Source organism: Schistocerca cancellata, chromosome 12, assembly GCF_023864275.1.
Source record: "Schistocerca cancellata isolate TAMUIC-IGC-003103 chromosome 12, iqSchCanc2.1, whole genome shotgun sequence".
Lineage (NCBI taxonomy): Eukaryota > Metazoa > Arthropoda > Insecta > Orthoptera > Acrididae > Schistocerca > Schistocerca cancellata.
Window position 1 is genome coordinate 25,393,628 of NC_064637.1, and position 26,801 is coordinate 25,420,428.

Sequence of the window (26,801 nt, forward strand, 5' to 3'; positions counted from 1 at the left end):
GGTACCAGTTAGTTGAATGTAGTCAATTACAGTCATTGGAAAAGGAATGGACAAGGGTACAGGAACACAGTACTAGAAGTGGCTAAAGAATGTCTTGGAACAGTAGTGTGTAAAAGTAGGATGAAGCAAACAGCTTGGTCGAATGATACAGTCAAGGCAGCCTGTAAAAGGAAAAAGAAGGTGTATCAAAAATGGCTACATACCAGAACCCAGGTAGACAGAGAAAGTTATGTTGAAGAAAGAAACAAAGCCAAACAGATAATTGCAGCATCCAAGAAGAAATCATGGGAAGACTTTGGAAACAGGTTGGAGACTATGGGTCAAGCTGCTGGAAAACCATTCTGGAGTGTAATTAGCAGTCTTTGAAAGGGAGGTAAGAAGGAAATGACAAGTATTTTGGACAGGTCAGGAAAACTGCTGGTGAATCCTGTGGATGCCTTGGGCAGATGGAGGGAATATTTTGAAGAGTTGCTCAATGTAGGTGAAAATGCGATCAGTAATGTTTCAGATTTCGAGGTAGAATGGGATAGGAATGATGATGGAAATAGGATCACATTTGAGGAAGTGGAAAAAATGGTCAATAGATTGCAGTGCAATAAAGCGGCTGGGGTGGATGAAATTAAGTCGGAACTCATCAAATACAGTGGAATGTCAGGTCTTAAATGGCTACACAGGATAATTGAAATGGCCTGGGAGTTGGGACAGGTTTCATCAGACTGGACAAAAGCAGTAATCACACCAATCTTTAAACATGGAAACAGAAAAGATTGTAACAACTACAGAGGTATCTCTTTAATCAGCGTTGTGGGTAAATCTTCTCAGGTATTGTTGAAAGGAAAGTGCGAGTATTAGTTGAGGACCAATTGGATGAAAATCAGTGTGGGTTTAGGCCTCTTAAAGGTTGTCAGGACCACGGCAAATAATGGAGAAGTGTTATGAGTGGAACAGGGAATTGTATCTATGCTTTATAGATCTAGAAAAGGCATATGGCTGGGTTCCTAGGAGGAAGTTATTGTCTGTTCTACAAGATTATTGAATAGGAGGCAAACTTTTGCAAGCAATTAAAGGTCTTTACATGGATAGTCAGGCAGCAGTTAGAGTTGACGGTAAATTGAGTTCATGGTTCAGAGTAGTTTCAGGGGTAAGACAAGGCTGCAACCTGTCTCCACTGTTGTTCATATTATTTATGGATCATATGTTGAAAACAATAGACTGGCTGGGTGAGATTAAGATATGTGAACACAAAATAAGCAGTCTTGCATATGCGGATGACTTAGTTGTGATGGTAGATTTGATTGAAAGTTTGCAAAGTAATATTTCAGAGCTAGATCAGAAATGTAAGGACTATGGTATGAAGATTAGCATCTCCAAAACGAAAGTAATGTCAGTGGGAAAGAAATATAAATGGATTGAGTGCCAAATAGGAGGAACAAAGTTAGAACAGGTGGACGGTTTCAACTACTTAGGATGCATATTCTCACAGGATGGCAACATAGTGAAAGAACTGGAAGCGAGGTGTAGCAAAGCTAATGCAGTGAGTGGTCAGCTATGATCTACTCACTTCTGCAAGAAAGAAGTCAGTACCGAGACTAAGTTATCTGTGCAGTGTTCAATCTTTCGACCAACTTTGTTGTATGGGAGGGAAATCTGGGTGGATTCAGGTTACCTTATCAATAAGGTTGAGGTTACGGATATGAAAGTAGCTAGGATGATTGCAGGTACTAGTAGATGGGAACAATGGCAAGAGGGTGTCCACAATGAGGAAATCAAAGAAAAACTGGGAATGAACTCTATAGATGTAGCAGTCAGGGCGAACAGGCTTAGATGGTGGGGTCATGTTACACGCATGGGAGAAGCAAGGTTACCCAAGAGACTCATGGATTCAGCAGTAGAGGGTAGGAGGCGTCAGGGCAGACCGAGGAGAAGGTACCTGGATTTGGTTAAGAATGATATGAAGTAATAGGTTTAACATCAGTAGAGGCACCAATGTTAGCACTGAATAGGGGATCGTGGAGGAACTGTATAAGGGGGGCTATGCTCCAGACTGAACGCTGAAAGGCATAATCAGTCTTAAATGATGATGATGATGATGATGATGAGTAATAAACAATATCATTAGGACTGACAACTGTGATATTCCAGCCATTTTTTCAAACGCCGCTACATTAAATCTGCACTCTATTTACAATTGAAAAACTATAAAATTCAGTTATGCTGATGAGAAAACATTTACTCCTAATTTTTACCTTCAAAACTACTACGTCAGTGAAACAAACCTATCACAACTGCTGTCAAAAGATCAGTACTGGTAACATTGTGCATGGTGGAATGACACGCTGAAGTGGCCTTGATAACAAATTAATGAGAGAAAGCTGGCAGACACGTCATCTGTAGAGCGGTGCAACCTGACAGGACATTCAGAACTGTCTCCAGTCAGGGAGTTTGCATGCCAACTGCAGTACTCTCCAACGTCACTGGCACTTGAGCCACCTGTTGCCACAGAAGGGCTTTTCAACTCGCACTGACTCCAGATCTGATGGCTGCCACGGAGTTGCCGTAAGAGAGAGAACCCCGAGTTTGCTTCGAGCCTTGCAGCAGTCTTGCGTTCATTATCGACGCAATAAGACGTCGGGTAACCGAAGACAGTATATTGTAACACCTACCACGGTATACATTAGGCTTCCTAAACCAAATAATATACAAGAAAAGTGGACATATGAAGTATAAAATTACTGGGAGATGAGCAACATTGCGACAATAACGTGCACCACCACTGTGATGCACTGAGCCAAATGCGGTCAGATGATGTAGAGGGCATGAAAGTACAGGGGTGGTTAGGGGAAATTAAGAGTGTGCGAAGAAAATGAACTAAACCCAGAGGAAAAGGCCAAAATCATGTCAGACAGCCATCAGAGGATGCACAGAACCTTAGGCCAAATCAAAAACTATACTTAGTGGAAAGGCATGAAAAGAGGAGCACATTAGGAAGTATTACAAAAGTCAAAGGAATAAGTTCATGCAGAGAAGATTATTAACGATCCGGAAAACCGCGACGACAGCATTTCACTGACAAACGGGGTGCTTGAGAGAACTTGCAGGACACTAACGGAATATTTATGGCACTTCATTAGAGAGGACCACTGTAATTTGAGTACATGGGAACCACATACTGTTTTTGTATTTAATATGCATCACAGTAGCAAAGTGTCAGTGAAAATAATCAGTTTTTGAAAATATAAGTAATCGGATAGATAAAAAATCTACTCATCAAGCGGTGGCAGGAGAACACATGCATAAAAAGGTATTACAGAATGAGATTTTCACTCGGCAGTGGAGTGTGCACTGATATGAAACTTCCTGGCAGATTAAAACTGTGTACCGGACCGAGACTCGAACTCGGGACCTTTGCCTTTCGCGGGCCAAACAAGGTAGGAGACGAGGTACTGGCAGAAATAAAGCTAAGCTGTGAGGATGGGGTGTGAGTCGTGCTTGGGTAGCTCAGTTGGTAGAGCACTTGCCCGCAAAACGCAAAGGTCCCAAGTTCGAGTCTCAGTCCAGCACACAGTTTTAATCTGCCAGGAAGTTTCAAGGTATTACAGTCTGCAAGCTTTTGGAGCCAGTTGCTTGTTCTCCTAGCAGAAGGGTTGAAGGGGAAGAAAGAGCAGTGAAGGATGAGGACTGGTGAGGTGCAGATAAATGGGTGGAGTTTGCAGCAGTCATGCAGAACTGCTGGTCAGTGGAAGACTTAACGGACAGGATGAGAAGGAAAGACTGTCTGTTACAGAATGCACTGGACAACATTCGAAAATCTGAGAGTTTAAACGTGGTAGACACAGTAATACGTGAAACAGAGATACAGAGATTACTGCTAGAACATTGTGCATGAGCTAATAAAAGCAGAAAGCTAAGTGCACTGTATGTGATAAAGGTGGAATGGGGATGGCAAAAAATAGACAGGTTAGAAAATGAAAGAAGTGGAAAACTAATCTATCAAATTGCTTATATTTTCATTGTAGCAATGGGTACACATTGTTGGCATAAATTTATGAAAGACAAGTACACATTCCGGGTGTCCTACAGACAGAGGAATGAACTATTAAGAATAATTGTAATGACTATATAGATCAGGTCGAAACAGGGCCCCGGGAGTAGACAACATTCAATTAGAACTACTGACAGCCTTGAGAAAGCCAGTCCTGACAAAACTCTACCATCTGGTGAGCAATATATATGAGACAGGCGAAATTCCCTCAGACTTCAAGAAGAATATAATAATTCCAATCCCACAGAAAGCAGGTGTTGACGGATGTGAAAATTACCGAACTTTCAGTTTAATAAGTCACAGCTGCAAAATACTAATGCGAATTCTTTACATATGAATGGAAAAACTGGTAGAAGCTGACCTCAGAGAAGATCAGTTTGGATTCTGTAGAAATGTTGGAACACGTGAGGCAATACTGACCCTACGACTTATCTTAGAAGAAAGATTAACCAAAGTCAAACCTACGTTTCTAGCACTTGTAGATTTAGAGAAAGCTTTTGACAACGTTGACTGGAATACTCTCTTTCAAATTCTAAAAGTGGCAGGGGTAAAATACAGGGAGCGAAAGGCTATTTACAATTTGTACAGAAACCAGATGGCAGTTATAAGAGTCCAGGGACATGAAAGGGAAGCAGTGGTTGGGAAGGGAGTGAGACAGGGTTGTAGCCTCTCTCCGATGTTATTCAATCTGTATATTGAGCAAGCAGTAAAGGAAACAAAAGAAAAGTTTGGAGTAGGTATTAAAATCCATGGAGAAGAAATAAAAACTTTGAGGTTTGCCGATGACATTGTAATTGTGTCAGAGACAGCAAAGGACTTGGAAGAGCAGTTGAACGGAATGGACAGTGTCTTGAAAGGTGGATATAAGATAAACATCAACAAGAGCAAAACGAGGATAATGGAATGTAGTCGCATTAAGTCGGGTGATGCTGAGGGAATTAGATTAGGAAATGAGACACGTAAAGTAGTAAAGGAGTTTTGCTATTTGGGGAGCAAAATAACTGATGATGGTCGAAGTAGAGAGGATATAAAATGTAGACTGGCAATGGCAAGGAAAGCGTTTCTGAAGAAGAGAAATTTGTTAACATCGAGTATTGATTTAAGTGTCAGGAAGTTGTTTCTGAAAGTATTTGTATGGAGTGTGGCCATGTTTGGAAGTGAGACATGGACGATAAATAGTTTAGACAAGAAGAGAATAGAAGCTTTCGAAATGTGGTGCTACAGAAGAATGCTGCAGATTAGATGGGTGGATCACATAACTAATGAGGAGGTATGGAATAGAACTGGGGAGAAGATGAGTTTGTGGCACAACTTGACTAGAAGAAGGGATCGGTTGGTAGGACACGTTCTGATGCATAAAGGAATCACCATTTTAGTATCGGAGTGCAGCGTGGAGAGTAAAAATCATAGAGGGAGACCAAGAGATGATTACACTAAGCAGATTCAGAAGGATGTAGGCTGCAGTAGGTACTGGGAGATGAAGAAGCTTGCGTGGGATAGAGTAGCATGGAGAGCTGCATCAAACCAGTCTCAGGACTGAAGACCACGACAACAACAATGTAGATCAGCCAACTAGAATGCAAGTAGCACACCCAGTAGCTTGAAAAGGATAAAAGAAATTGAGGAAACCAGTAAGGCTCACAAGACAAATTGGAGAATCGAAGACTATTTAGGATGCTTCTCTTGTTTGACGAATCCGTAAGAAGGCATCATTCTAAGAAGGTGGCTGCACAATTCCGTGGACCGTACAAAGTGTTGCATTAGACATATCCAATGTGACAATTAAGATGCACAGAACTAAGCAGATGAAAGTATATGTGAAATCCAAAAATAAATCTATTTCTGTGCTGATGATGATGATGATGATGTTTGGTTTGTGGGGCGCTCAACTGCGTGGTTATCAGCGCCCGTACAATTACCCAATCTTTGCTCAGTCCAATTTCGCCACTGTCCTGGATGATGATGAAATGATGAGGACAACACAAACACCCAGTCATCTCGAGGCAGGCGAAAAACCCTGACCCCGCTGGGAATCGAACCCGGGACCCCGTGCTTGGGAAGCGAGAACGCTTCCGCGAGACCACGAGCGGCGGACATTATTTCTGTGCTGTGTCCCAATGTCAGGTGTACACACACACACACATATATATATATATATATATTCCCCTGAAGTTACCATGCAGGGGGTAGCTTATCTGGATATGTTTCCAGAATGGCTCTTTCATCAGTTAAAAGGTGACACTGAAAACGTTTGGTCCCTATCCATTGGCATGTTTTTGTACGAGCACAGTTGAACACTGAGGTCTTCAATTGTTGCACTGTTGCTAATGATCAATATGACAAGGACACTCTTCCACTGCCCTCCAGATTCACCTGACCTCAATCTAAGTGATTTTTTTTTCCTTTGGGGCTTTGTATTCATGACACAAAGCATTATGGAGATGCACCAGGGCCACTATTACACAGGGTGTACATGCGGACAATTTAGAAAAAAAAAGGAAAAATATGGATTTTTCCCCATTAAAAATACACTTTTCTGGGTGAAAATGTACTATACTGTGAGAGAAAGTACATTTTTTTCTTCTTAAGTGACAGTATAGTTTCCTTCGGAGCTGTAAGACTTTTCAGTTCTCTGAATGGTAAAGGTTTTATACACCAGCACAGAACTTCCGGCACTTAGGAAACAAAATCCAGCAAGAAAACAATGCATCTAAATAATTCTTTAATGCGGGGAACATATATAAATACAAATTCCAGCAAATACAGTACGGTGGCTTCTGAAGCAATGAAATTTAGACTGTACTGCAAACTGCACTTTTGGTAGCCAATCATAGTTTGTGTCACAATATCTCAACAGATGATGACAGCAGATATTCAGAGCACGGTACGGAGAAGATGAGGCAATTCACTGGTAAAACGAGCAGAAATGAAGCAAACAGGTATAGCTACAATTACAGCATATCTCCCTATGTGCCAGAAAACTTTGGCCTTTACATTGGAAAGCCAATTATGTGTGAAATTGCTGAACTCATCTTTCACTTTTTTTTTTTGTTTTCCATGAACCATGGACCTTGCCATTGGTGGAGAGGCTTGCGTGCTTCAGCAATACAGATGGCCATACCGTAGGTGCAACCACAACAGAGGGGTATCTGTTGAGAGGCCAGACAAACGTGTGGTCCCTGAAGAGGGGCAGCAGCCTTTTCAGTAGTTGCAGGGGCAACAGTCTGGATGATTGACTGATCTGGCCTTGTAACAATAACCAAAACGGCCTTGCTGTTCTGGTACTGTGAACGGCTGAAAGCAAGGGGAAACTACAGCCGTAATTTTTCCCGAGGGCATACAGCTTTACTGTATGATTAAATGATGATGGCGTCCTCTTGGGTAAAATTTTCCAGAGGTAAAATAGTCCCCCATTCGGATCTCCGGGTGAGGACTAATCAAGAGGACGTTGTTATCAGGAGAAAGAAAACTGGCGTTCTAGGGATCGGAGCGTGGAATGTCAGATCCCTTAATCGAGCAGGTAGGTTAGAAAATTTAAAAAGGGAAATGGATAGGTTAACGTTAGATATAGTGGGAATTAGTGAAGTTCGGTGGCAGGAGGAACAAGACTTTTAGTCAGGTGAATACAGGATTATAAATACAAAATCAAATAGAGGTAATGCAGGAGTAGGTTTAATAATGAATAAAAAAAAATAGATGTACGGGTAAGCTACTACAAACAGCATAGTGAAAGCATTATTGTGGCCAAGATAGACACGAAGCCCATGGCTACTATAGTAGTACAAGTTTATATGCCAACTAGCTCTGAAGAAATTGATGAAATGTATGATGAGATAAAAGAAATTATTCATATAGTGCAGGGAGACGAAAATTTAATAGTCATGGGTGACTCGAATTTGAGTGTAGGTAAAGGGAGAGAAGGAAACGTAGTAGGTAAATACGGATTGGGGCTAAGAAGCCGTCTGGTAGAATTTTGCACAGAGCATAACTTAATCATAGCTAACACTTGTTTCAAGAATCATAAAAAAAGGTTGTATACATGGAAGAATCCCGGAGATACTAAAAGGTATCAGGTAGGTTATATAGTGGTGAGACAGAGATTTAGGAACCAGGTTTTAAATTGTAAGATATTTCCAGGGGCAGATGTGGACTCTGACCACAATCTATTGGTTATGAACTGCAGATTAAAATTGAAGAAACTGCAAAAAGGTGGGAATTCAAGGAGATGGGACCTGGATAAACTGACTAAACCAAGGTTGTACAGCGTTTCAGGGAGAGCATAAGGGAACAATTGGCAGCACTGAGGGAAAGAAATACAATAGAAGAAGAATGGGTAGCTCTGAGGGATGAAGTAGTGAAAGCAGCAGAGGATCAAGTAGGTAAAAAGACCAGGGCTAGTAGAAATCCTTGGGTAACAGAAGAAATATTGAATTTAATTGATGAAAGGAGAAAATATAAAAATGCAGTATATGAATCAGGCAAAAAGGAACACAAACGTCTCAAAAATGAGATCGACAGGAAGCGCAAAATGGCTAAGCAGGGATGGCAAGAGGACAAATGTAAGGATGTAGAGGCTTATCTCACTAGGGGTAAGATAGATACTGCCTACAGGAAAATTAAAGAGACCTTTGAAGAAAAGAGAACCACTTGTATGAATATCAAGAGCTCAGATGGAAACCCAGTTCTAATCAAAGAAGGGAAAGCAGAAAGATGGAAGGAGTATATAGAAGGTCTATACAAGGGCGATGTACTTGAGGACAATATTATAGAAATGGAATAGAATGTAGATGAAGATGAAATGGGAGATACGATACTGTGTGAAGAGTTTGATAGAGCACTGAAAGACCTGAGGCGAAACAAGGCCCCAGGAGTAGACAACATTCCATTAGAACTACTGACGGCCTTGGGAGAGCCAGTCCTGACAAAACTGTACCATCTGGTGAGCAAGATATATGAGACAGGTGAAATACCCTCAGGCTTCAAAAAGAATATAATAATTCCAATCTCAAAGAAAGCAGGTGTTGACGGATGTGAAAATTACCGAATTATCAGTTTAATAATTTACAGCTGCAAAATACTAACTCGAATTCTTTACAGGCGAATGGAAAAACTGGTAGAAGCCGAAATCGGGGAATATCAGTTTGGATTCCACAGAAATATTGGAACACGTGAGGCAATACTGACCTTACAGCTTTTCTTAGAAGAAAGATTAAGAAAAGGCAAACCTACGTTTCTAGCATTTGTAGACTTAGAGAAAGCTTTTGACAATGTTGACTGGAATACTCCCTTCCAAATTCTAAAGGTGGCAGGGGTAAAATACATGGAGTGAAAGGCTATTTACAATTTGTACAGAAACCAGATGGCAGTTACAAGAGTCGAGGACATGAAAGGGAAGCAGTGGTTGGGAAGGGAGTGAGACAGGGTTGTAACCTCTCCCCGATGTTGTTCAATCTGTATATTGAGCAAGCAGTGAAGGAAACAAAAGAAAAATTTGGAGTAGGTATTAAAATCCATGGAGAAGAAATAAAAACTTTGAGGTTCACCGCTGACATTGTAATTCTGTCAGAGACAGCAAAGAACTTGGAAGAGCAGTTGAACGGATAATGAAATGTAGTTGAATTGAGTCGGGTGATGCTGAGGGAATTAGATTAGGAAATGAGACACTTAAAGTAGTAAAGGAGTTTTGCTATTTGGAGAGAAAAATAACTAATGATGGTCAAAGTAGAGAAGATATAAAATGTAGACTGGCAATGGCAAGGAAAGCGTTTCTGAAGAATAGAAATTTGTTAACATCGAGTATAGATTTAAGTGTCAGGTAGTCATTTCTGAAAGTATTTGTATGGAGTGTTGCCATGTATGAAAGTGAAACATGGACGATAAATAGTTTGGACAGTAAGAGAATAGAAACTTTCGAAATGTGGTGGTACAGAAGAATGCTGAAGATTAGATGGGTAGATCACATAACTAATGTGGAGGTATTGAATAGAATTGGGGAGAAGAGGATTTTGTGGCACAACATGACGAGAAGAAGGGATCGGTTGGTAGGACATGGTCTGAGGCATCAAGGGATCACAAATTTAGCATTGGAGGGCAGTGTGGAGGGTAAAAATCGTAGAGGGAGATCAAGAGATGAATACACTAAGCAGATTCAGAAGGATGTAGTTTGCAGTAAGTACTGGGAGATGAAGAAACTTGCACAGGATAGGGTAGCATGGAGAGCTGCATCAAACCAGTCTCAGGACTGAAGACCACAATGACAACAACAAGGATAATTATACTTTTACCATTGTTTTTGCATAATCTGTCATCTATGAAAGAACTGTAATAAGTATGAAAAACTAACCATGAACCTTGGTCTTTTTTTAGCATGTGTTAGTCTTTAAACACAAATGCACCTTTAAAATTTTAAATAATGTCATAAATGGCTGGCCTTCTGGACCCAATTTTTTTAAAGTGGCTGACTCTCAAAATGTTTAAGTTTTGAACAATAGTGAAACACACCACTATTTAAGAAATTCGTCGCATATTCTCACACATGACATAATTCATCTTGTGTAAAAGGAAATTCACTTTGAAAGCAATGCTTCTCATATCACCATTTGCAATATTTTCCCACAGCTTGTTAGAAATGTAAACACCCGTGATGTCACTCTTATTGAAAGCAGTTTGTTCTTACAAAGTTTTCACAGTCTTCGTCCTCAAGCCTTTGACACATTTTGCTGTCATCAGACGTTTGTCAGTGCATTGCATTTTGTAGTAAATGGTGCATTTTATTTGCAACTTAAGTTTTGTTTTGGTGTTTTTCTCTGGTTTATGTTTTATTGCTGCAGTATTATCCTGCAGGAATGGGCTAAAGTAAAATTATTTGTTAGAGTATCAATTCTTATCAATCAAAACTACAAAAATTGAACTGAAAATTAGAACACTGATAAATTCCCAAAATTCTAACAAATTGCTGGACTTTTCCCAGATGAAAAAGTTCCATTTTTTCTAGATTTCCTGGTCATCCTGGGGCTGCAATTCAGAGAAGTAGCAGTAATTCTGACTGACATTCCATCGAATGGTCACTCTGTGTGCAGGAACCGGACAAGTACGTCATCAACATTTGTGACACTTTGGGACGGTTCCGTTTCTACGAACATCTACAGCAACATAAATGGATGCACAAGTGCGTCGTGTGCAATTTCCTATGCAGACACAAATCACTTTCCCAGCACCCTTTCCACAAATCTAAGCCTTCCGCGCACCTTTCCTAATAATGTTTTTGCCTGATCACCATATTTCATATCACTTCTTACTATTATCGATTAATGCATACATAATGTGATACGCTAAAGTCGTTTGCTACTAATCTTGTAAGCAAATACTACACAGTTTGTTCTCTCTCTCTCTCTCTCTCTCTCTCTCACACACACACACACAGACACACACACAGTCATCATCTTACATTTATCCATATTTAATATGGGTACAGAACTGCAAGAGAAGTTATTCATTTTCCCAACGTGCTATCTTAGAATGGAACATAGAGAAAGCCTAAGTGCTTCTATATTTCTGAACCCTTTGCCAAACAAATGTGAAATGCAGGAAAAGGATAGATTACTATTCACCATAAATGTGACATGTTCAGTTGCAGACAGGCACAACTAGAAGACTGCTACATGTTAAAGCTTTCAGCCAAAGCCTCGTGAAATGTGGGACATCCTACACGAGATCCTTCACACTCCTCTTAAAGTGGTGTTTCATCACCCACCCAACCTCCACAACATCTCAGTCCGTCCCTATGCCATTCCCCATCCCAGACCTTAGCTACTGGGATCGCATCACTGTAGAGGACCCTGGTACAAGATCAGCCCAGTCCACAACCCAGCACTTTCAATTCCAGTTGTGTCACAGCCTTGTCCTAGCCCATCAGAGGTCAGGCCATCTGAGAGAGCATCCGTGTCATCTACCAGTTCTGCTGCAATCACTGCACAGCTTTCTATACTGGTACGAGTACAAACCAGCTATCCACCAGGGCGAACAGGCACCGCCAAACTGGGGCCGAGAGCAAAGTAGAGCACCACGCGTTACAACGTGCAGCTGAACGTAACGTGCTGGGTTTCGACAGGTGCTTCACTACTCGAGCCATCTGGATCCTGCCTGCCACCATCAGCTTTTCTGAACTGCAAAAATGAGAATTATCCTTACTAGACATTCTCCACTCCCAAAATTATCCCGGCCTGAATGTACGGTAACCAATTGTCTGTACACCCTCCACCTCGCAGTTTCCATCGAATCTGTCCTATCGTCCCCTCCCTTTTCATGTCCTCTCACCCTCATTGTGTGCTGCCCTCTGCCAATGCACCTGACCATCCTTTCCCCTTGCCTTCTCTTTCCCACTCTTCCCCCTTCCCCCTCCCCTCCAACTCCCGACACTGCACCTGGCAGTATTGTCGTACCTCTATCTAGTCCCCGCATGCCCCGCCATACAGTCTTCTTCTCTCCTCCCACCTGCATCAGATTACTATTAATGTTACAGTTGCATTCCAGTCAGACCTGCCGGTGGCAGCGGGCATGTGTGTACCGTATTTACTCGAATCTAAGCCGCACTTTTTTTCTGATTTTTGTAATCCAAAAAACCGCCTGCAGCTTAGAATCGAGTGCAAAGCGGAAGTTCTGAAAAATGTTGGTAGGTGCCACCACAACTAACTTCTGTTGTCAAATGTATGTAGCGCTTCGCAGGCACAAAGATAAATACTGACACCAAAACCTCTGCATCAGTAAATAAATTAAAAAAAAAAAAAAAAAAAAAAAAAAAAAGGGTGGTAGACGAGCTTTTTTTCACCACCCTGAGTTTCGACCACTGCATTTTCATACATTATCCAACGAAGTAAATGCAAATTCCATATTGTTCATCTTCGAATGTAGCAGCATTTCAATGTACTACAAAAATCTGGCTGGCAAGATTGTTTGGGATGTTCATCAATATGGCCAACTCTGCGTTCTGAATTTTTTCCTACCTGTGAGAAGATATGGTTGCTAATAGGAACTTTTGTGAATCACATGCAGTATTCTCTTCACCATAATAATAATCGAATATAAACATTTTGCCATGTATTCTTTCGTGTTTGCTGCTATCTCATTTAAATCCTGTCTGCTTAATAAACTACAAAACTAGAGTGAGCCAACAGGAAACTCGGAAGAATATACAGATCATGTCATATTTATTTTCGTATTATTCTTATGCCAAATAGAGATAGTCAGAAATGAAGCACAGCAATTGATTAGATTTTTAAAGCTAAGATGACTAATTTCTGTACAGAATGTAATGTACTAAAGAGGTGTCTGCAAAGATTTTCAAACGGAGAAAAATTTTCACTAAACTCTCGTTCAGAACATCATCTATCATACGCTGTCTATTATTTTGTTCTTGTTGACCATTATCAAAGAAAGCAGCACTGTAAGTAACAACAAATAGCAGTCTCTTGCCATTGTTTTGCTAATGAGACAATTCCTCTCTCTTTTTTTTTTAAGCGGTGGCAGCGCGCACAAAAGCAAGCCAAGCCACGAGCTGCGACAGGTCGTAAACACTCATTATCAGAATGCGACAAACAATGCATGACACAGTACAGTAATGCATTTTCAGCTTAGAGTGACGTAAACACCTATAACAAAGAGAATGGCACTTATCAGATCAAAGAAAAAAAAGCAATCAATTAAAACCAGACAAAGCACATGAAAAAGGAATGGTACTCATATAAATATGGACGGAGAGCCTGACGCATAGCAACGGCTACCTGGTAAAGCTTAACTGCTAAGCTTACAACTCGAACCAAACTGCTGTAGCTGTACCGTCATTCATTCGACCTAAATTGTGTCTCGTATTACAATGGACCAACTTTCTTTCTATTTGGAGGTGCGGCCTAAAACTTTTCTCTCCCCCTTGAATTTCGAGTCCCAGATTTCAGCTGCGGCTTAGATTTGGGAAAATTTTTTTTTCCTCGATTTCGAGTCTCATTTTTCAGGTGCGGCTTAGATTCGAGTGTGGCTTAAATTCAAGTAAATACAGTAATGAGGTGTGCTGCCTGGTCCCAATATGTGTGTGTGTGTGCGTGTGCGTGTGTGTGTGTGCGTGTGTGTGTGTGTGTGTTTGCTGCAGAAGGCTTTGGTCCATAGCTATAGTCTTTCTGTCGTGCCTGTCTGCAAATTGAGTCGTGAGTAAGAATCTATCCTTTTCCTCATATTATTCATATTCCAACCTGCACTTTCCCATGCTTGATTCTGCAAAGTAATCAGGTAGAGACAGATCTTTCCTTACCTGAGACTGACGAGATTCTCTGGAAACTTATCAAAAGGCATTCCAGTAACAGTCGAATAATCGAGTGTCAGGCAGCGCAAACCTGACAATTTAAGGATGCTGACCACACCTGGCTGCAACCCTGTAACATACGTGGTACCAAAATACATGGCACCCACTCGCAATGTGTGAAGTCGTGGTAGCCCGACGAGGTGAGGGAATAGGGCTCCGCCGAGTCTTTTGCAACCTGTCACATCTAGTCTGGAACAAAACACGAGTATGCTACCTGAGAACAAGTTGGCAGAAATAAATGTGATGAATTTTGCTCCTAGCTGTCACCTTTTAGACAGAGCAATTTTTCATGTAAATCAAATGTTACAAGGTAAAAATGGTGCACAGAATATATAAAACTAGCACTGATGAAAACTTTAAAGAGTACTACAGAAAATATAAAAGAGTGTGTGCGCTAAAGTACTGCAAGCAGCCAGATGACTAGAAACAAAAAAGTACATAAATAGTGCTGCTAATAAAAGCAAGGCTTGTTATAAGTACAAATTGCAAACCCTCCAACTCACAGGAACACAGCAAACTACAGTTCATGATCAGCAAAAAAACTGTAACTGAACAGAATTAAATCATAAATCTCTTCAATGACTATTTTGCCACAGTAGGCCAAAAACTAAAAAAAAACCAAATAATAAAAAAAAAAACATTTATTAATCCCCAGGGGAAAAAAATGGCACTTTTCCCAGTGACAAGAAGAAGAAACACTAAAGATAATAAAAAACCTAAAGCAAACAAAGTCACGTAGAATTGATGGAATATCAAGTACAGAAATTAAACAATGTATGCAGAAACTCAAGAAACCACTTACACAACTAATCAATTCATCATTCCTGGAAGGAACTTTTCCAAAGTGCTTACAGACAGCTCTGATAAAACCAATACACAAAAAGGGGAATGAATACAATCCAGAAAATTATAGGCCTATAGCTCTTTTACCAGTCATATCAAAAATATTTGAACGAGCTTGTGCACAGAGTCTTGTTGCTTTTCTGATGAAATATGAAATAATCAACAAGAATCAGTTTGGTTTCCAGAAAGATAAATGTACAATCGATGCAGTAATAGATCTAATCGAAAATGTCATAACAAACTTGGACTCTAAAAGTAAATGTGTAGGTGTATTTATGGGTCTAACAAAGGCATTTGACTGTGTAGACCACAAAACTTCAGTAGAAATATTAGGAGCATATGGCACAAGAGGAAATGCAGGAGATTGGATTCTCTCCTACCTGACAAACAGGAGCCAATATACTGAAATTACAAAAACTATTGGTGAAAAAATAAAATCTAAAACAAGAATTTAACACTTCTCTGTGCCACAAGGCTCCATTCTTGGCCCAATACTCTTCATTCTATACACAAATCACATCCCAAATATGATTAGGTATAGCAGTGTGCAGATGACACAACTCTTCTGTTCACGGATAAAGACACAGAAAAGCTAGAAATAAAAGCCAATGTAGAAGTAAATAATGCCACCCAAAGATTTACTGAATTAAACCTGCACAACAATATTACTAAAACACTTCGTGTAAAGTTTAGATTTCGAAACTTTCGCAGTGAAGATATCAATGTATGCATAGATGAGTGCATAGCAGAGAACACCAAATATACAAAATTCCTTGGGATAATTATCGATGAACATGTAAACTGGGAAAAGCATGTAGAATATATAAGGGGGAAACTCGGCACAGCAAACCTATATGTGCTGCACAAACTCAGCTACCTAAAAGATACAGGCATTATGAAGACAATATACTATGCATTAATTCATATGACATTAAATTACAGCATAATTTTGTGGGAAGATGCCTCGAAAACAAACATTAATAAAGTAATTAAATTACAAAAAAGAGCCATAAGAATGATAGCCAACCTTAAATGGAAAGACTCACGTAAACCAGCATTTAAAGCTCTCAAAATACTAACATTACCCAGTATATACCTATACGAACTCCTCTGTTGGATAAAATTCAAATATTCTACCGATACTAGAGCTAACAACACAGAACACAACCATGACACAAGAAAACGGAACCTCTTCCATGAACTTACACGCGACACATCATATGCTGGACCAAAAGCCCTTGAAAAACTCCCTTCATTCTTGAGAGAAATAAACAATAAAAATATTTTTAAAAAAGTCTCAAAAATTTACTAATAGGAAACTGTTATTACAGTGTTAATGAATTTATTGCACTACAGTTCAAAACAATTGCAATACCATTATTGTATCAAAAGGAAAATTGTAAAAAATCTAATTTAATATGAAATAGTCCTAGAATAATTTTGTAATATATAATATTTTTGTTAAACAGTAGACAGTAAAAACTATGTACCTGTCGGTGCATGAAATGAAAATATATCTTGATCCATACAATGTACTTCGTCAAAGGATAAATAAAAATAAAATAATGAACATCTTCAAGTAAAATTGTCACAAAATTAAACTTAAATCTAAGGTGAGGGGGATGACAAAGATACCTATGAAAAGGCACAACTGTCACAAAGGAAAATTAATGAAAACAATACCTTACACAAGTTCTGAAGCAAAGAATTGCAGCATTGATGATAATATCCTACTCCTTGAGAAAGCCTAAATATCAGGTTTATAATCTGTAAGCCATTGTTAACACAGTGCAAAAGAGCAAAATTATACATTCACCACCATCTCACAATGAGAAATTTTAGGGTTATGCATGGACAAGAAAAAATTTCCAGGATTTCTTTAACAAAAACACACTTTTTCCCAAGAGAAAACACGCTATACCCTGGGTGAAAATACATTTTTTCCATGTTAAGTGACAATATACTTTCCCACTGAGCTATAAAATTTATCAGTCCTGGGAACTATACAGGTTTTATGCTCCAGTGTAGAACTTCCTGGCACTTTAGGAAACCATGATGCACTTTTGTGAGCCAATGATAGCTTGTGTCACAAGATCTTGCTTCCAATGGCAGCTGGTATTCAGAGCATAGGACATGTGATGTAGTCAGCCAATAGCAACATCACTGCTAAGTAGCATGAATCCACAAACAGGAAATATTAATGTTTAAATTTATATGCATATATGCAATACAGCTACAAGTAAAGCTATACTTTCACAGATAATAATGGTCATCAAATTTTTTTAGTTTTTTCTGAGGATTTGGCTGGGAACAATCTTAAGAGTACAGCTTAAATTGCACGAGCTGAAAATTTCTGATGAGCACAATTATAAATGTCACTGCGGTCCACCAAATATTTCATAGATTATGCAGCCGAATATGTGTTTTGTTGAACATCAACATTTTAAGCCAGTTATGTGTCAAATTGCTCAAGAACTCACATTACTTTTTTAAGGATAATTATACTTTGCCATTGTTATAGCATTGTTTGTAATCTATGGAAGAACTAAATTAAATATGAAAAAGTAACCTTGAAGCTCGGCGCTTTTTACTGTGTCTTATCCTTTATGAGATACCGAATGGAAATATGCCACAAAAATTTTAAATAATATCACAATTTTCTAATGTTCTAGGACCAAAATTTTTCTAAGTGGCAGGTTCTAAATATGTTAGTTTTGAACCAGAGTCAAATGCTTTGAGAGTTACAAAATTCATCAGATATTATCACATGTAACGTAGTTCATCTCTTTTTTTTATGGTTTTAGGGCGCAAAACTTCTATGATCATAAGCGCCCATTCTGTGGCTTAGGGAAGGGTAAAAACTGAATGGGAAATCAGCAGCAATGGGACTGAAACTCAAAAAGGGGGGAAACAAAGCAGAAGGAAATCTATCATATAAGGGAAAGGTGGGGGTGTTTTACCCAAAAAAGAGCTTCAAATGACCGATGTCATCTCACTGACACTGATAAACTCAAAGATGTGATTGGCTGAGCACGTGTATCTGCTAAAATGTAAAATGGAAGATATATCAGGCAACAGATGTAAGTGAGAGCGTAGTGGATTAAAACAGGGGCACTGAAGTAAAAGATGTATCACCGTCCACAGTTGAGAGCAGTGGGGACAAAGCGGGTGTGGATCGCCACTTAAAAGGTGTCGATGGCTAAAAAGACAGTGCCCTATACAGAGTCTAGTTAAAATTATCTCCTCCCGACGACTAGGTCAGGAGGAAGAGGTCCAAGCCCAGGTATGAGGTTTCACGTCCTGTAATTTATATCGGGAAGTGTAGAACAATGTGCGTGCCATAAAAGAGCAACACAATGACATAAAACACTCCGCAGATCGGCGAAGGGAATCACGCGAATAGCAGGCTGAAGAAGAGAGACTGCAGCCTTGGCCGCTATATCGGCTACCTTGTTTCTGTGGATACCATCGTGCCCTGGGACTCAGAGGAATGCCACAGAGACGCCCCCCCCCAAGTGGAGGCAGTCCTGAATCCAGTGGACCAGAGGATGGACAGGATAAAGAGCTTGGAGGCTGAGGAGAGAGCTGAGTGAATCCGAGCATATAATATACTGTACCTGCTTATGGCGAGGGATGTATTGGACAACCTGGAGAACAGTGTAAAGCTCCACGGTAAAAACCGAACACTGGTCGGGAAGCCAAAATCTAATAAGGGTGTCGCCAACAATATAGGCACTCCCAACAACAAATGTTGTTTTTGAGACATCAGTGTAAATAAATGTGGCATCCTCCATTTGTGCACATAGAGCAGCAAATGCCTGATGATAAATGAGGGGAGTGGTACTATCCTTGGGAAGGTGGCAAAGGTCACAGAGCAAGCAGGTCTGGGGGTGAAGCCGAGATAGTGCCGTACCCCCAGTTGTCTCTTGACTTTCTTTAGTTTTAGGAAAGTGGAAGGAAAGAGAACGTAGCAGTTGACAGAAGCGGACTCCCGGAGGTAGTAGATAGGAAGGGCGGTCTACTGTAAATCCAAGGAGGCGTCGAAAAAAAAGGTCATGGGCAAGATGAGCAGGCATTGAAGACAGACAACTAGCATAACGACTCAGAAGGACAGCTCACCGATTGGACAGTGGAGGTTCAGCAGTCTCAGCGTAAAAGCTCTCCACGGGGCTGGTGTGCTGGTGTAAAAAGCTCCAGACACTAAACGCAATCCACGGTGGTGGACAGAGTCGAGACGCTGAAGAATAGATGGTCGTGCAGAGGAGTAAATTATTCTTCCACAGACCAATTTCGAGTGCACTAAGGCACAATATAGGTGGAGAAGGACCCCTCGGTCCACTGCCCACGATGTACCATTCAAAATATGGAGAGTGTTGCCAAATTGCAGACAGTGAGCCGAAAGACATGAAATGTGGGAGGACCAGCACAGTTTTCTGTCAAACATAAGACCCAAGATTTTAGCGATGTCCGAAAATGGAACGTTGACAGGGCCTACATGTAGGGAAAGCACAGGAAGCTGTGTACGACGCAAAAAATTTAGACAGACAGTCTTACTGGGAGGAAAGTGGAAGGGATAGTCGACCTCGAAAGCCCCAAGAGATCAATGTGCGGAGGATGCCTGTCCTCCGACAGGTATCGTGTCCTCTCTCCAGGTCAGAAACTATTGCTACCGTTTGGCGTTTCCTGAGAAAATTGTTCATGATATAAGTGGAGAGAGCAACAAGATGGTCAACTGCAGAAGGGTGCTTTCAGGTAACACAAGTGGCCTGATCAACGATGCTAGGAAAGTGACGGTCATCAAGTGTCACTAAAGAGAAGAAAAGTATCCAATCGGCTTGGGAAAACTTCCAGTGTCTTGGGCGCATAGATGGCAGTTGTGGCTGTAATCAAAGGACATACGGAAAATGGTCACTCGAGTGTGTATCAGCAAGAACAAACCATTCAAAGTGCCGAGCTAGCTGAACAGTACCGACCGAAAGGTCCAAATGAGAGCAATTGTTGTGGAGGCAGACAAAGATGTAGGTTCCCCAGTGTTGAGGCATGCAAGATCCGCTCGGTATAAGAGGTCAGTCAATAGAGAGCCTCGCAGACAAGGACACAGATCGCCAAGATCAACCACCAATAGGGGGCCGGGAACTGACCAAGGAGATGAAGAATATCAGCTCTTGCCATCGGTGTGCACGATGGAATATATATAGTACAAAGAGAGAAGGTGTATCCAGAAAGGGAAAGATAGACAGTGACATCTTGGAAGGAACTGTTTAAGGGGATTGGGTGATAACGGACAGTATCGTGGAGTAGAATCATAAGCCCCCATGTGCCAGAGTGCCATGAACAGAGGGGAGATCAAACCAGACCGATTGGAAATGAGGGGGAACAAAGCGATCGTGGGGATGCAGCTTTGTTTCCTGAAGACGGAAGACAACCAGGGAATAGGATCGTAAGAGGATCGACAATCCATCCCGATTCGCTCGAATGCCGCAGATATTCCAATGGGTAATTGACACAGTATGGAGAGAAAAGGGAAGAATTTTACCACGGTTACTGTCAACTCGACTTCTGCTGAGAGCTGGCGGCCGACAGTGTGGATCAGCATTCAGCCGAAGGCAGAAGATCCTGATCCATAGGTTGTTTAGGGGGCAGTTCCTGCCACCAGGGATCGGCAGCCAGTGGTGCGCGTCGGTGACACGGAAGGTGGATGAGGGTGGGTACCGCTGGGTGGCACTGTAGATGAGACACGCTGTGGGGCGACCAATTTTGGGGCTCGTGATTTAGCAGGAGCTGATGAAGGCTGAGCCGGAGAGTGAGCAGGTGACAGTGGGGAGGTTAAATGGGCGATCTTTGGGCTGGCTGATGTGACGATCGTGGCACTAAAGGTGAGATCGCAAGTCTGCTCGGCTACCTCCTTAGTAAGCCGAGGAGAGGCAAGGGCAGTGCTACATTTACCTGCCGGGGGCACAGTGGGCTTTCAACTGGCGAATAACTTATGAGCGGCAAAAGTAGACACCTTTTCCTTCACTCGGATTTCCCGAATAATTCGTTCATCTTTGAAAACGGTGCAGGGCAATCTCTAGAGGAAGCAGCATGGCCGCCCATGCAGTTGATGCAATGAGGGGATGGAGGTGGACAATAACCCTCATGGGCATCCCTGCCACATGTAATGCATTTGGTCGGATTGGAACATGACCGGCTGGTATGATTAAACTGCTGACACCGATAGCAACTCGTAGAGTCGGGGATGTAAGGGCAAACTGAAATTATCTCATATCCTGCTTTAATGTTTGATGGGATCTGAACTCTGTCAAACATCAAGAAGAGAGTGCAGGTTGGTACCAAGTCCTTGTTAACCCTTTTCATGACTACGTACAGCTGTTACGCCCTGGTGAGACAGGTAGTTTTGAAAGTCCTCGTTGGACAATCCATCGCGTGAGCACGTATAAACCACCCCACATGATGAATTTAAAGTCCGGTGTGCATCCACCCAGGCAGGGAAGGTGTGTAGCAGTGGAGTGTGCAGTAATTTTTGTGCCTGGAGGGCACTGAATGTTTCTAACAACGAAGTGCCACTTCTTTATCAGGAACAAGACTTTACCGTACCTGCAATTGCATCAATACCTTTCTGAATAATGAAAGGACTGACTGGAGAAGTCTTGACCTTCATCCGACCAATAAACAACTAGAAACAATGGCACTGACAGAAGAATTTTCTGTGGCTGAGATTCATCAAACTTTTGCTTATGAGCAGAAGTTGTAGACATAGAGGAAACCATTCCAAAAGTATCCCACATTACTACCGGCATCTCCGATGGCGCACTCCTTCCTCATGGAGGCCCTCTCCGAGGACACTCCCAACTTAGGTAATCGTTCACAACTCAGGTCACACCTCCCGAGGAGCGGATGGGGAGGACCAATTGGCACATTTGGAAGGTACCAACTCGGGTAATCACCCGTCCCTGGGCCTGGTCTTTACCAGGGGGTATGTATGTGTCCTACCTGGCTACCTGGGGTGGGCCGAGTCGTGCTTCGGTAGCTCAGACGGTAGAGCACTTGCCCGCGACAGGCAAAGGTCCAAGTTCGAGTCTCGGTCGGGCACACAGTTTTCATGTGCCAGGAAGTTTCATATCAGCGAACACTCTGCTGCAGAGTGAAAATCTCATTCTGGAAACATCCCCCAGGCTGTGGCTAAACCATGTCTCCGCAGTATCCTTTCTTTCAGGAGTGCTAGTTCTGCAAGGTTCGCAGGAGAGCTTCTGTAAGGTTTTGAAGGTAGGAGACGAGACTCTGGCAGAAGTAAAGCTGTGAGGACCGGGCGTGAGTCGTGCTTCGGTAGCTCAGATGGTAGAGCACTTGCCCGCGAAAGGCAAAAGTTCCCAAGTTTCTAGTCTCGGTCGGGCACACAGTTTTAATCTGCCAGGAAGTTTCATATCAGCGCACACTCTGCTGCAGAGTGAAAATCTCATTCTATATCTTCTATTAGTCCATCTCCCCCCCTCCCAATCCATACATCTTCTCCTTCGGCCCTCTCGGTTCTCCTCCTCCGTTATCAATATGTCAATTTTCTCCTCCCCCTGCCTGACAATCTCCTCCTCTGACCCCTCTGTTCATCCCCTCCTCCCACCTTCTCTCACCACATTATCACTCACACACCAATAGGAGGCTGGTGGTTCTCATCCTCACAGTATTTCTTTCCAGAACACAACTAATACGTGTACCAAATTTGGTTGAAATCATTCCAGGTGTTTAGGATGAACTTTTTACCCATGGCCATGCCCATGTACACACATTCGAATCTATTTTACATATATTTACTCATAACATACACTCCTGGAAATTGAAATAAGAACACCGTGAATTCATTGTCCCAGGAAGGGGAAACTTTATTGACACATTCCTGGGGTCAGATACATGACATGATCACACTGACAGAACCACAGGCACATAGACACAGGCAACAGAGCATGCACAATGTCGGCACTAGTACAGGGTATATCCACCTTTCGCAGCAATGCAGGCTGCTATTCTCCCATGGAGACGATCGTAGAGATGCTGGATGTAGTCCTGCGGAATGGCTTGCCATGCCATTTCCACCTGGCGCCTCAGTTGGACCAGCGTTCGTGCTGGACGTGCAGACCGCGTGAGACGATGCTTCATCCAGTCCCAAACATGCTCAATGGGGGACAGATCCGGAGATCTTGCTGGCCAGGGTAGTTGACTTACACCTTCTGGAGCACGTTGGGTGGCACGGGATACATGCGGACTTGCATTGTCCTGTTGGAACAGCAAGTTCCCTTGCCGGTCTAGGAATGGTAGAACGATGGGTTCGATGACAGTTTGGATGTACTGTGCACTATTCAGTGTCCCCTCGACGATCACCAGTGGTGTATGGCCAGTGTAGGAGATCGCTCCCCACACCATGATGCCGGGTGTTGGCCCTGTGTGCCTCGGTCGTATGCAGTCCTGATTGTGGCGCTCACCTGCACGGCGCCAAACATGCATACGACCATCATTGGCACCAAGGCAGAAGCGACTCTCATCGCTGAAGACGACACGTCTCCATTCGTCCCTCCATTCACGCCTGTCGCGACACCACTGCAGGCGGGCTGCACGATGTTGGGGCGTGTGCGGAAGACGGCCTAACGGTGTGCGGGACCGTAGCCCAGCTTCATGGAGACGGTTGCGAATGGTCCTCGCCGATACCCCAGGAGCAACAGTGTCCCTAATTTGCTGGGAAGTGGCGGTGCGGTCCCCTACGGCACTTTGTAGGATCCTACGGTCTTGGCGTGCATCCGTGCGTCGCTGCGGTCTGGTCCCAGGTCGACAGGCACGTGCACCTTCCGCCGACCACTGGCGACAACATCGATGTACTGTGGAGACCTCACGCCCCACGTGTTGAGCAATTCGGCGGTACGTCCACCCGGCCTCCCGCATGCCCACTATACGCCCTCGCTCAAAGTCCGTCAACTGCACATACGGTTCACGTCCACGCTGCTACCAGTGTTAAAGACTGCGATGGAGCTCCGTATGCCACGGCAAACTGGATGACACTGACGGCGGCGGTGCACAAATGCTGCGCAGCTAGTGCCATTCGACGGCCAACACCGCGGTTCCTGGTGTGTCCGCTGTGCTGTGCGTGTGATCACTGCTTGTACAGCCCTCTCGCAGTGTCCGGAGCAAGTATGGTGGGTCTGACACACCGGTGTCAATGTGTTCTTTTTTCCATTTCCGGGAGTGTATTTCACAGATACCTGAATCTCTGATGAATTTCATGCAGGTCAATGTTTATGACAATGTGTCTTCTAAATTATTTGTTGTACAATGGTATAATTTTGCAGGTACATCCATAGTACATGTGGCTACTGTCTGCATCTACATCTACATCTAACATCTACATGGTCACTCCGCAATTCACATATAAGTGCCTGGCAGAGGGTTCACTGAACCATTTTCATACTACTTATCTACCATTCCACTCTCGAATGGTATGTGAGAAAAAGCAACACCTAAGTCTTTCCATTCAAGCTCTGATTTCTCTTATTTTATTATGATCATTTCTTCCTACGTAGGTGGGTGTCAACAAAATATTTTCATATTCGGAAGAGAAAGTTGGTGATTAAAATTTCGTAAATCGATCTTATCGCAAAGAAGACCGCCTTTGTTTCCGTGACTGCCACCCCAACTCACGTATCATATCAGTGACACTCTCGCCCGTATTGCGCAATAACACAAAATGAACTGCCCTTCTTTGCACTTTCCATCAATCCTACCAGGTAAGGATCCCATACCGCATAGCAGTATTCCAGCAGAGGACGGACAAGCGTAATGTAGGCTGTCTCTTTACTGGGCTTGTCGCATCTTCTAAGTGTTCTGCCAACAAAGCAAAGTCTTTGTTTCACCTTCCCCACAATATTATCTATGTGGTCTTTCCTCTTTAAGTTGCTCATAATTGTAATTCCTAGGTATTTAGTTCGAATTGACAGCCCTTAGATTTGCGCAATTAATTGTATACCCAAAATTTATCAGATTTCTCTTAGTACCCATGTGGATGACCTCACACTTTTCACTGTCTAATGCCAATTGCCACTTTTTCGCACCATACAGAAATTCTATCTAGAGCATTTTGTTATTGGAATTGATCGTCTGATGATTTTATTAGACGGTAAATTAGAGTCATCTGCAAAAAATCTAAGGTGGCTGCTCAGATTATCACCTAGATCATTTACGTAAATCAGGAACAGCAGAGGGCCTATGACACTACCTTGTGGAATGCCAGATATCACTTCTGTTCTACTCAGTGATTTACGAACTGTGACCTCTCTGAGAGGAAATCACGAATCCAGTCACACAAGTGAAGTGTGCTGTGAATACAGTTAGTAGTAAAGAAGCAGTAAATTAAAACGTCATGCACAATGCAGCACTCGTCTCAGCATTTGACTTGATACCTCCCAAAATATCTTTCGTACAGCAATATATTTTGGGATATATAAAAAAATCTACTCACCGAGTGGTGGCGGAACACACTCATAAAAGAGGGTTTTAATTAGGCATGCTTTTGCAGCCAATAGCTCCTCCTTCAGGCAGAATGGTTGAAGGGGGTGGAAGAGGAGTGAAGAAAACACACTGGAGAGGTCTAGGAAAAGAGATACATTTCGGAAAAGTCACCCAGAACTGTGGTTCAGGGAAGACTTTCTGCACAGGATGAGACGGGAAGACAGACTGTTGGAGACTGCACCGGGCGAGATTTGAAAACCGAGACCTTAAAGATGGAAGATGGGGTAATATGCATTCAGAGAACATTGTGCACAAGTTAATAAGAGTGAAAAGGTAAGTGCATTGTACGTAACAGAGTTTGGGATGAGGTAGTGAAAAGTAGACGGGCAAGAAAATGAAACACGTAGAAAAATAAAACGGCCTGAAGAAAAGAGCAGTTACTGTGAAGAAATGCTGAGATGGAAGACATTAAATTAAGGCCAGGTGGGTGGAGAGAACACTCTCTGGTGCCGTGTGAAGGGAAGCTGCAACAGTTGTCGCTGTGCCAACAGTCCTCACTGCTCCTGATGTCGTCAGACAGTCCACGTCGCATACTTGTCTCGCTGCAAACAACCAGTTTCCTGACTATGAACATAACATGGCTATACAATCCTGCACGGCTGAGGGAACAACGTGTCTGTCCTCTCAGGTGACAGTCTCTGTCGAGATCCTGCATCGACTCTAGTACAGATTTCCAAAACTGTCAATTTTTTATTCACACTACAGTTGTGGGATCCCAAACGATGTGAGCTGTAATATTGCTGAATGACACACTACAGTCTCTAACAAAGAGATAGAGGGGCTGGCCAGTACTTACCTCAGCTCAGTACAGCCGATAGATACACATAAAACAGAACCGAAAATTACATTCCTAGCTTTCGGAACAGATGTTCCTTCATCAGGGAGGAGAGAGGGGAAAGAAAGGGAAGAAGGGAAAGGAGATTCAGTTACTCACAACCCAGAGTTGCTTCTCGTCGCCCCCCTAACCTCTGTAACATCCTTGTTAAACCCTACAATATTCCCAGACCACCTTCTCTA

General features: G+C 42.3%; 1 protein-coding gene across 4 annotated transcripts in view; it reads right to left on the reverse strand.

The window, feature by feature from the left end:
• LOC126109801 (uncharacterized) overlaps positions 1–26,801 on the reverse strand; it is a 160,105-nt gene that overhangs the window by 18,144 nt on the left and 115,160 nt on the right. For 3 of the 4 annotated variants that reach the window (XM_049914860.1, XM_049914859.1, XM_049914862.1), the window contains one exon: positions 14,343–14,582. The exons of the other annotated variant lie outside the window; for it this stretch is intronic. In XM_049914860.1, the coding sequence (XP_049770817.1) occupies positions 14,343–14,582 (240 nt within the window). The remainder of the gene's footprint in view (positions 1–14,342; positions 14,583–26,801) is intronic. 4 annotated transcript variants of the gene reach the window in all.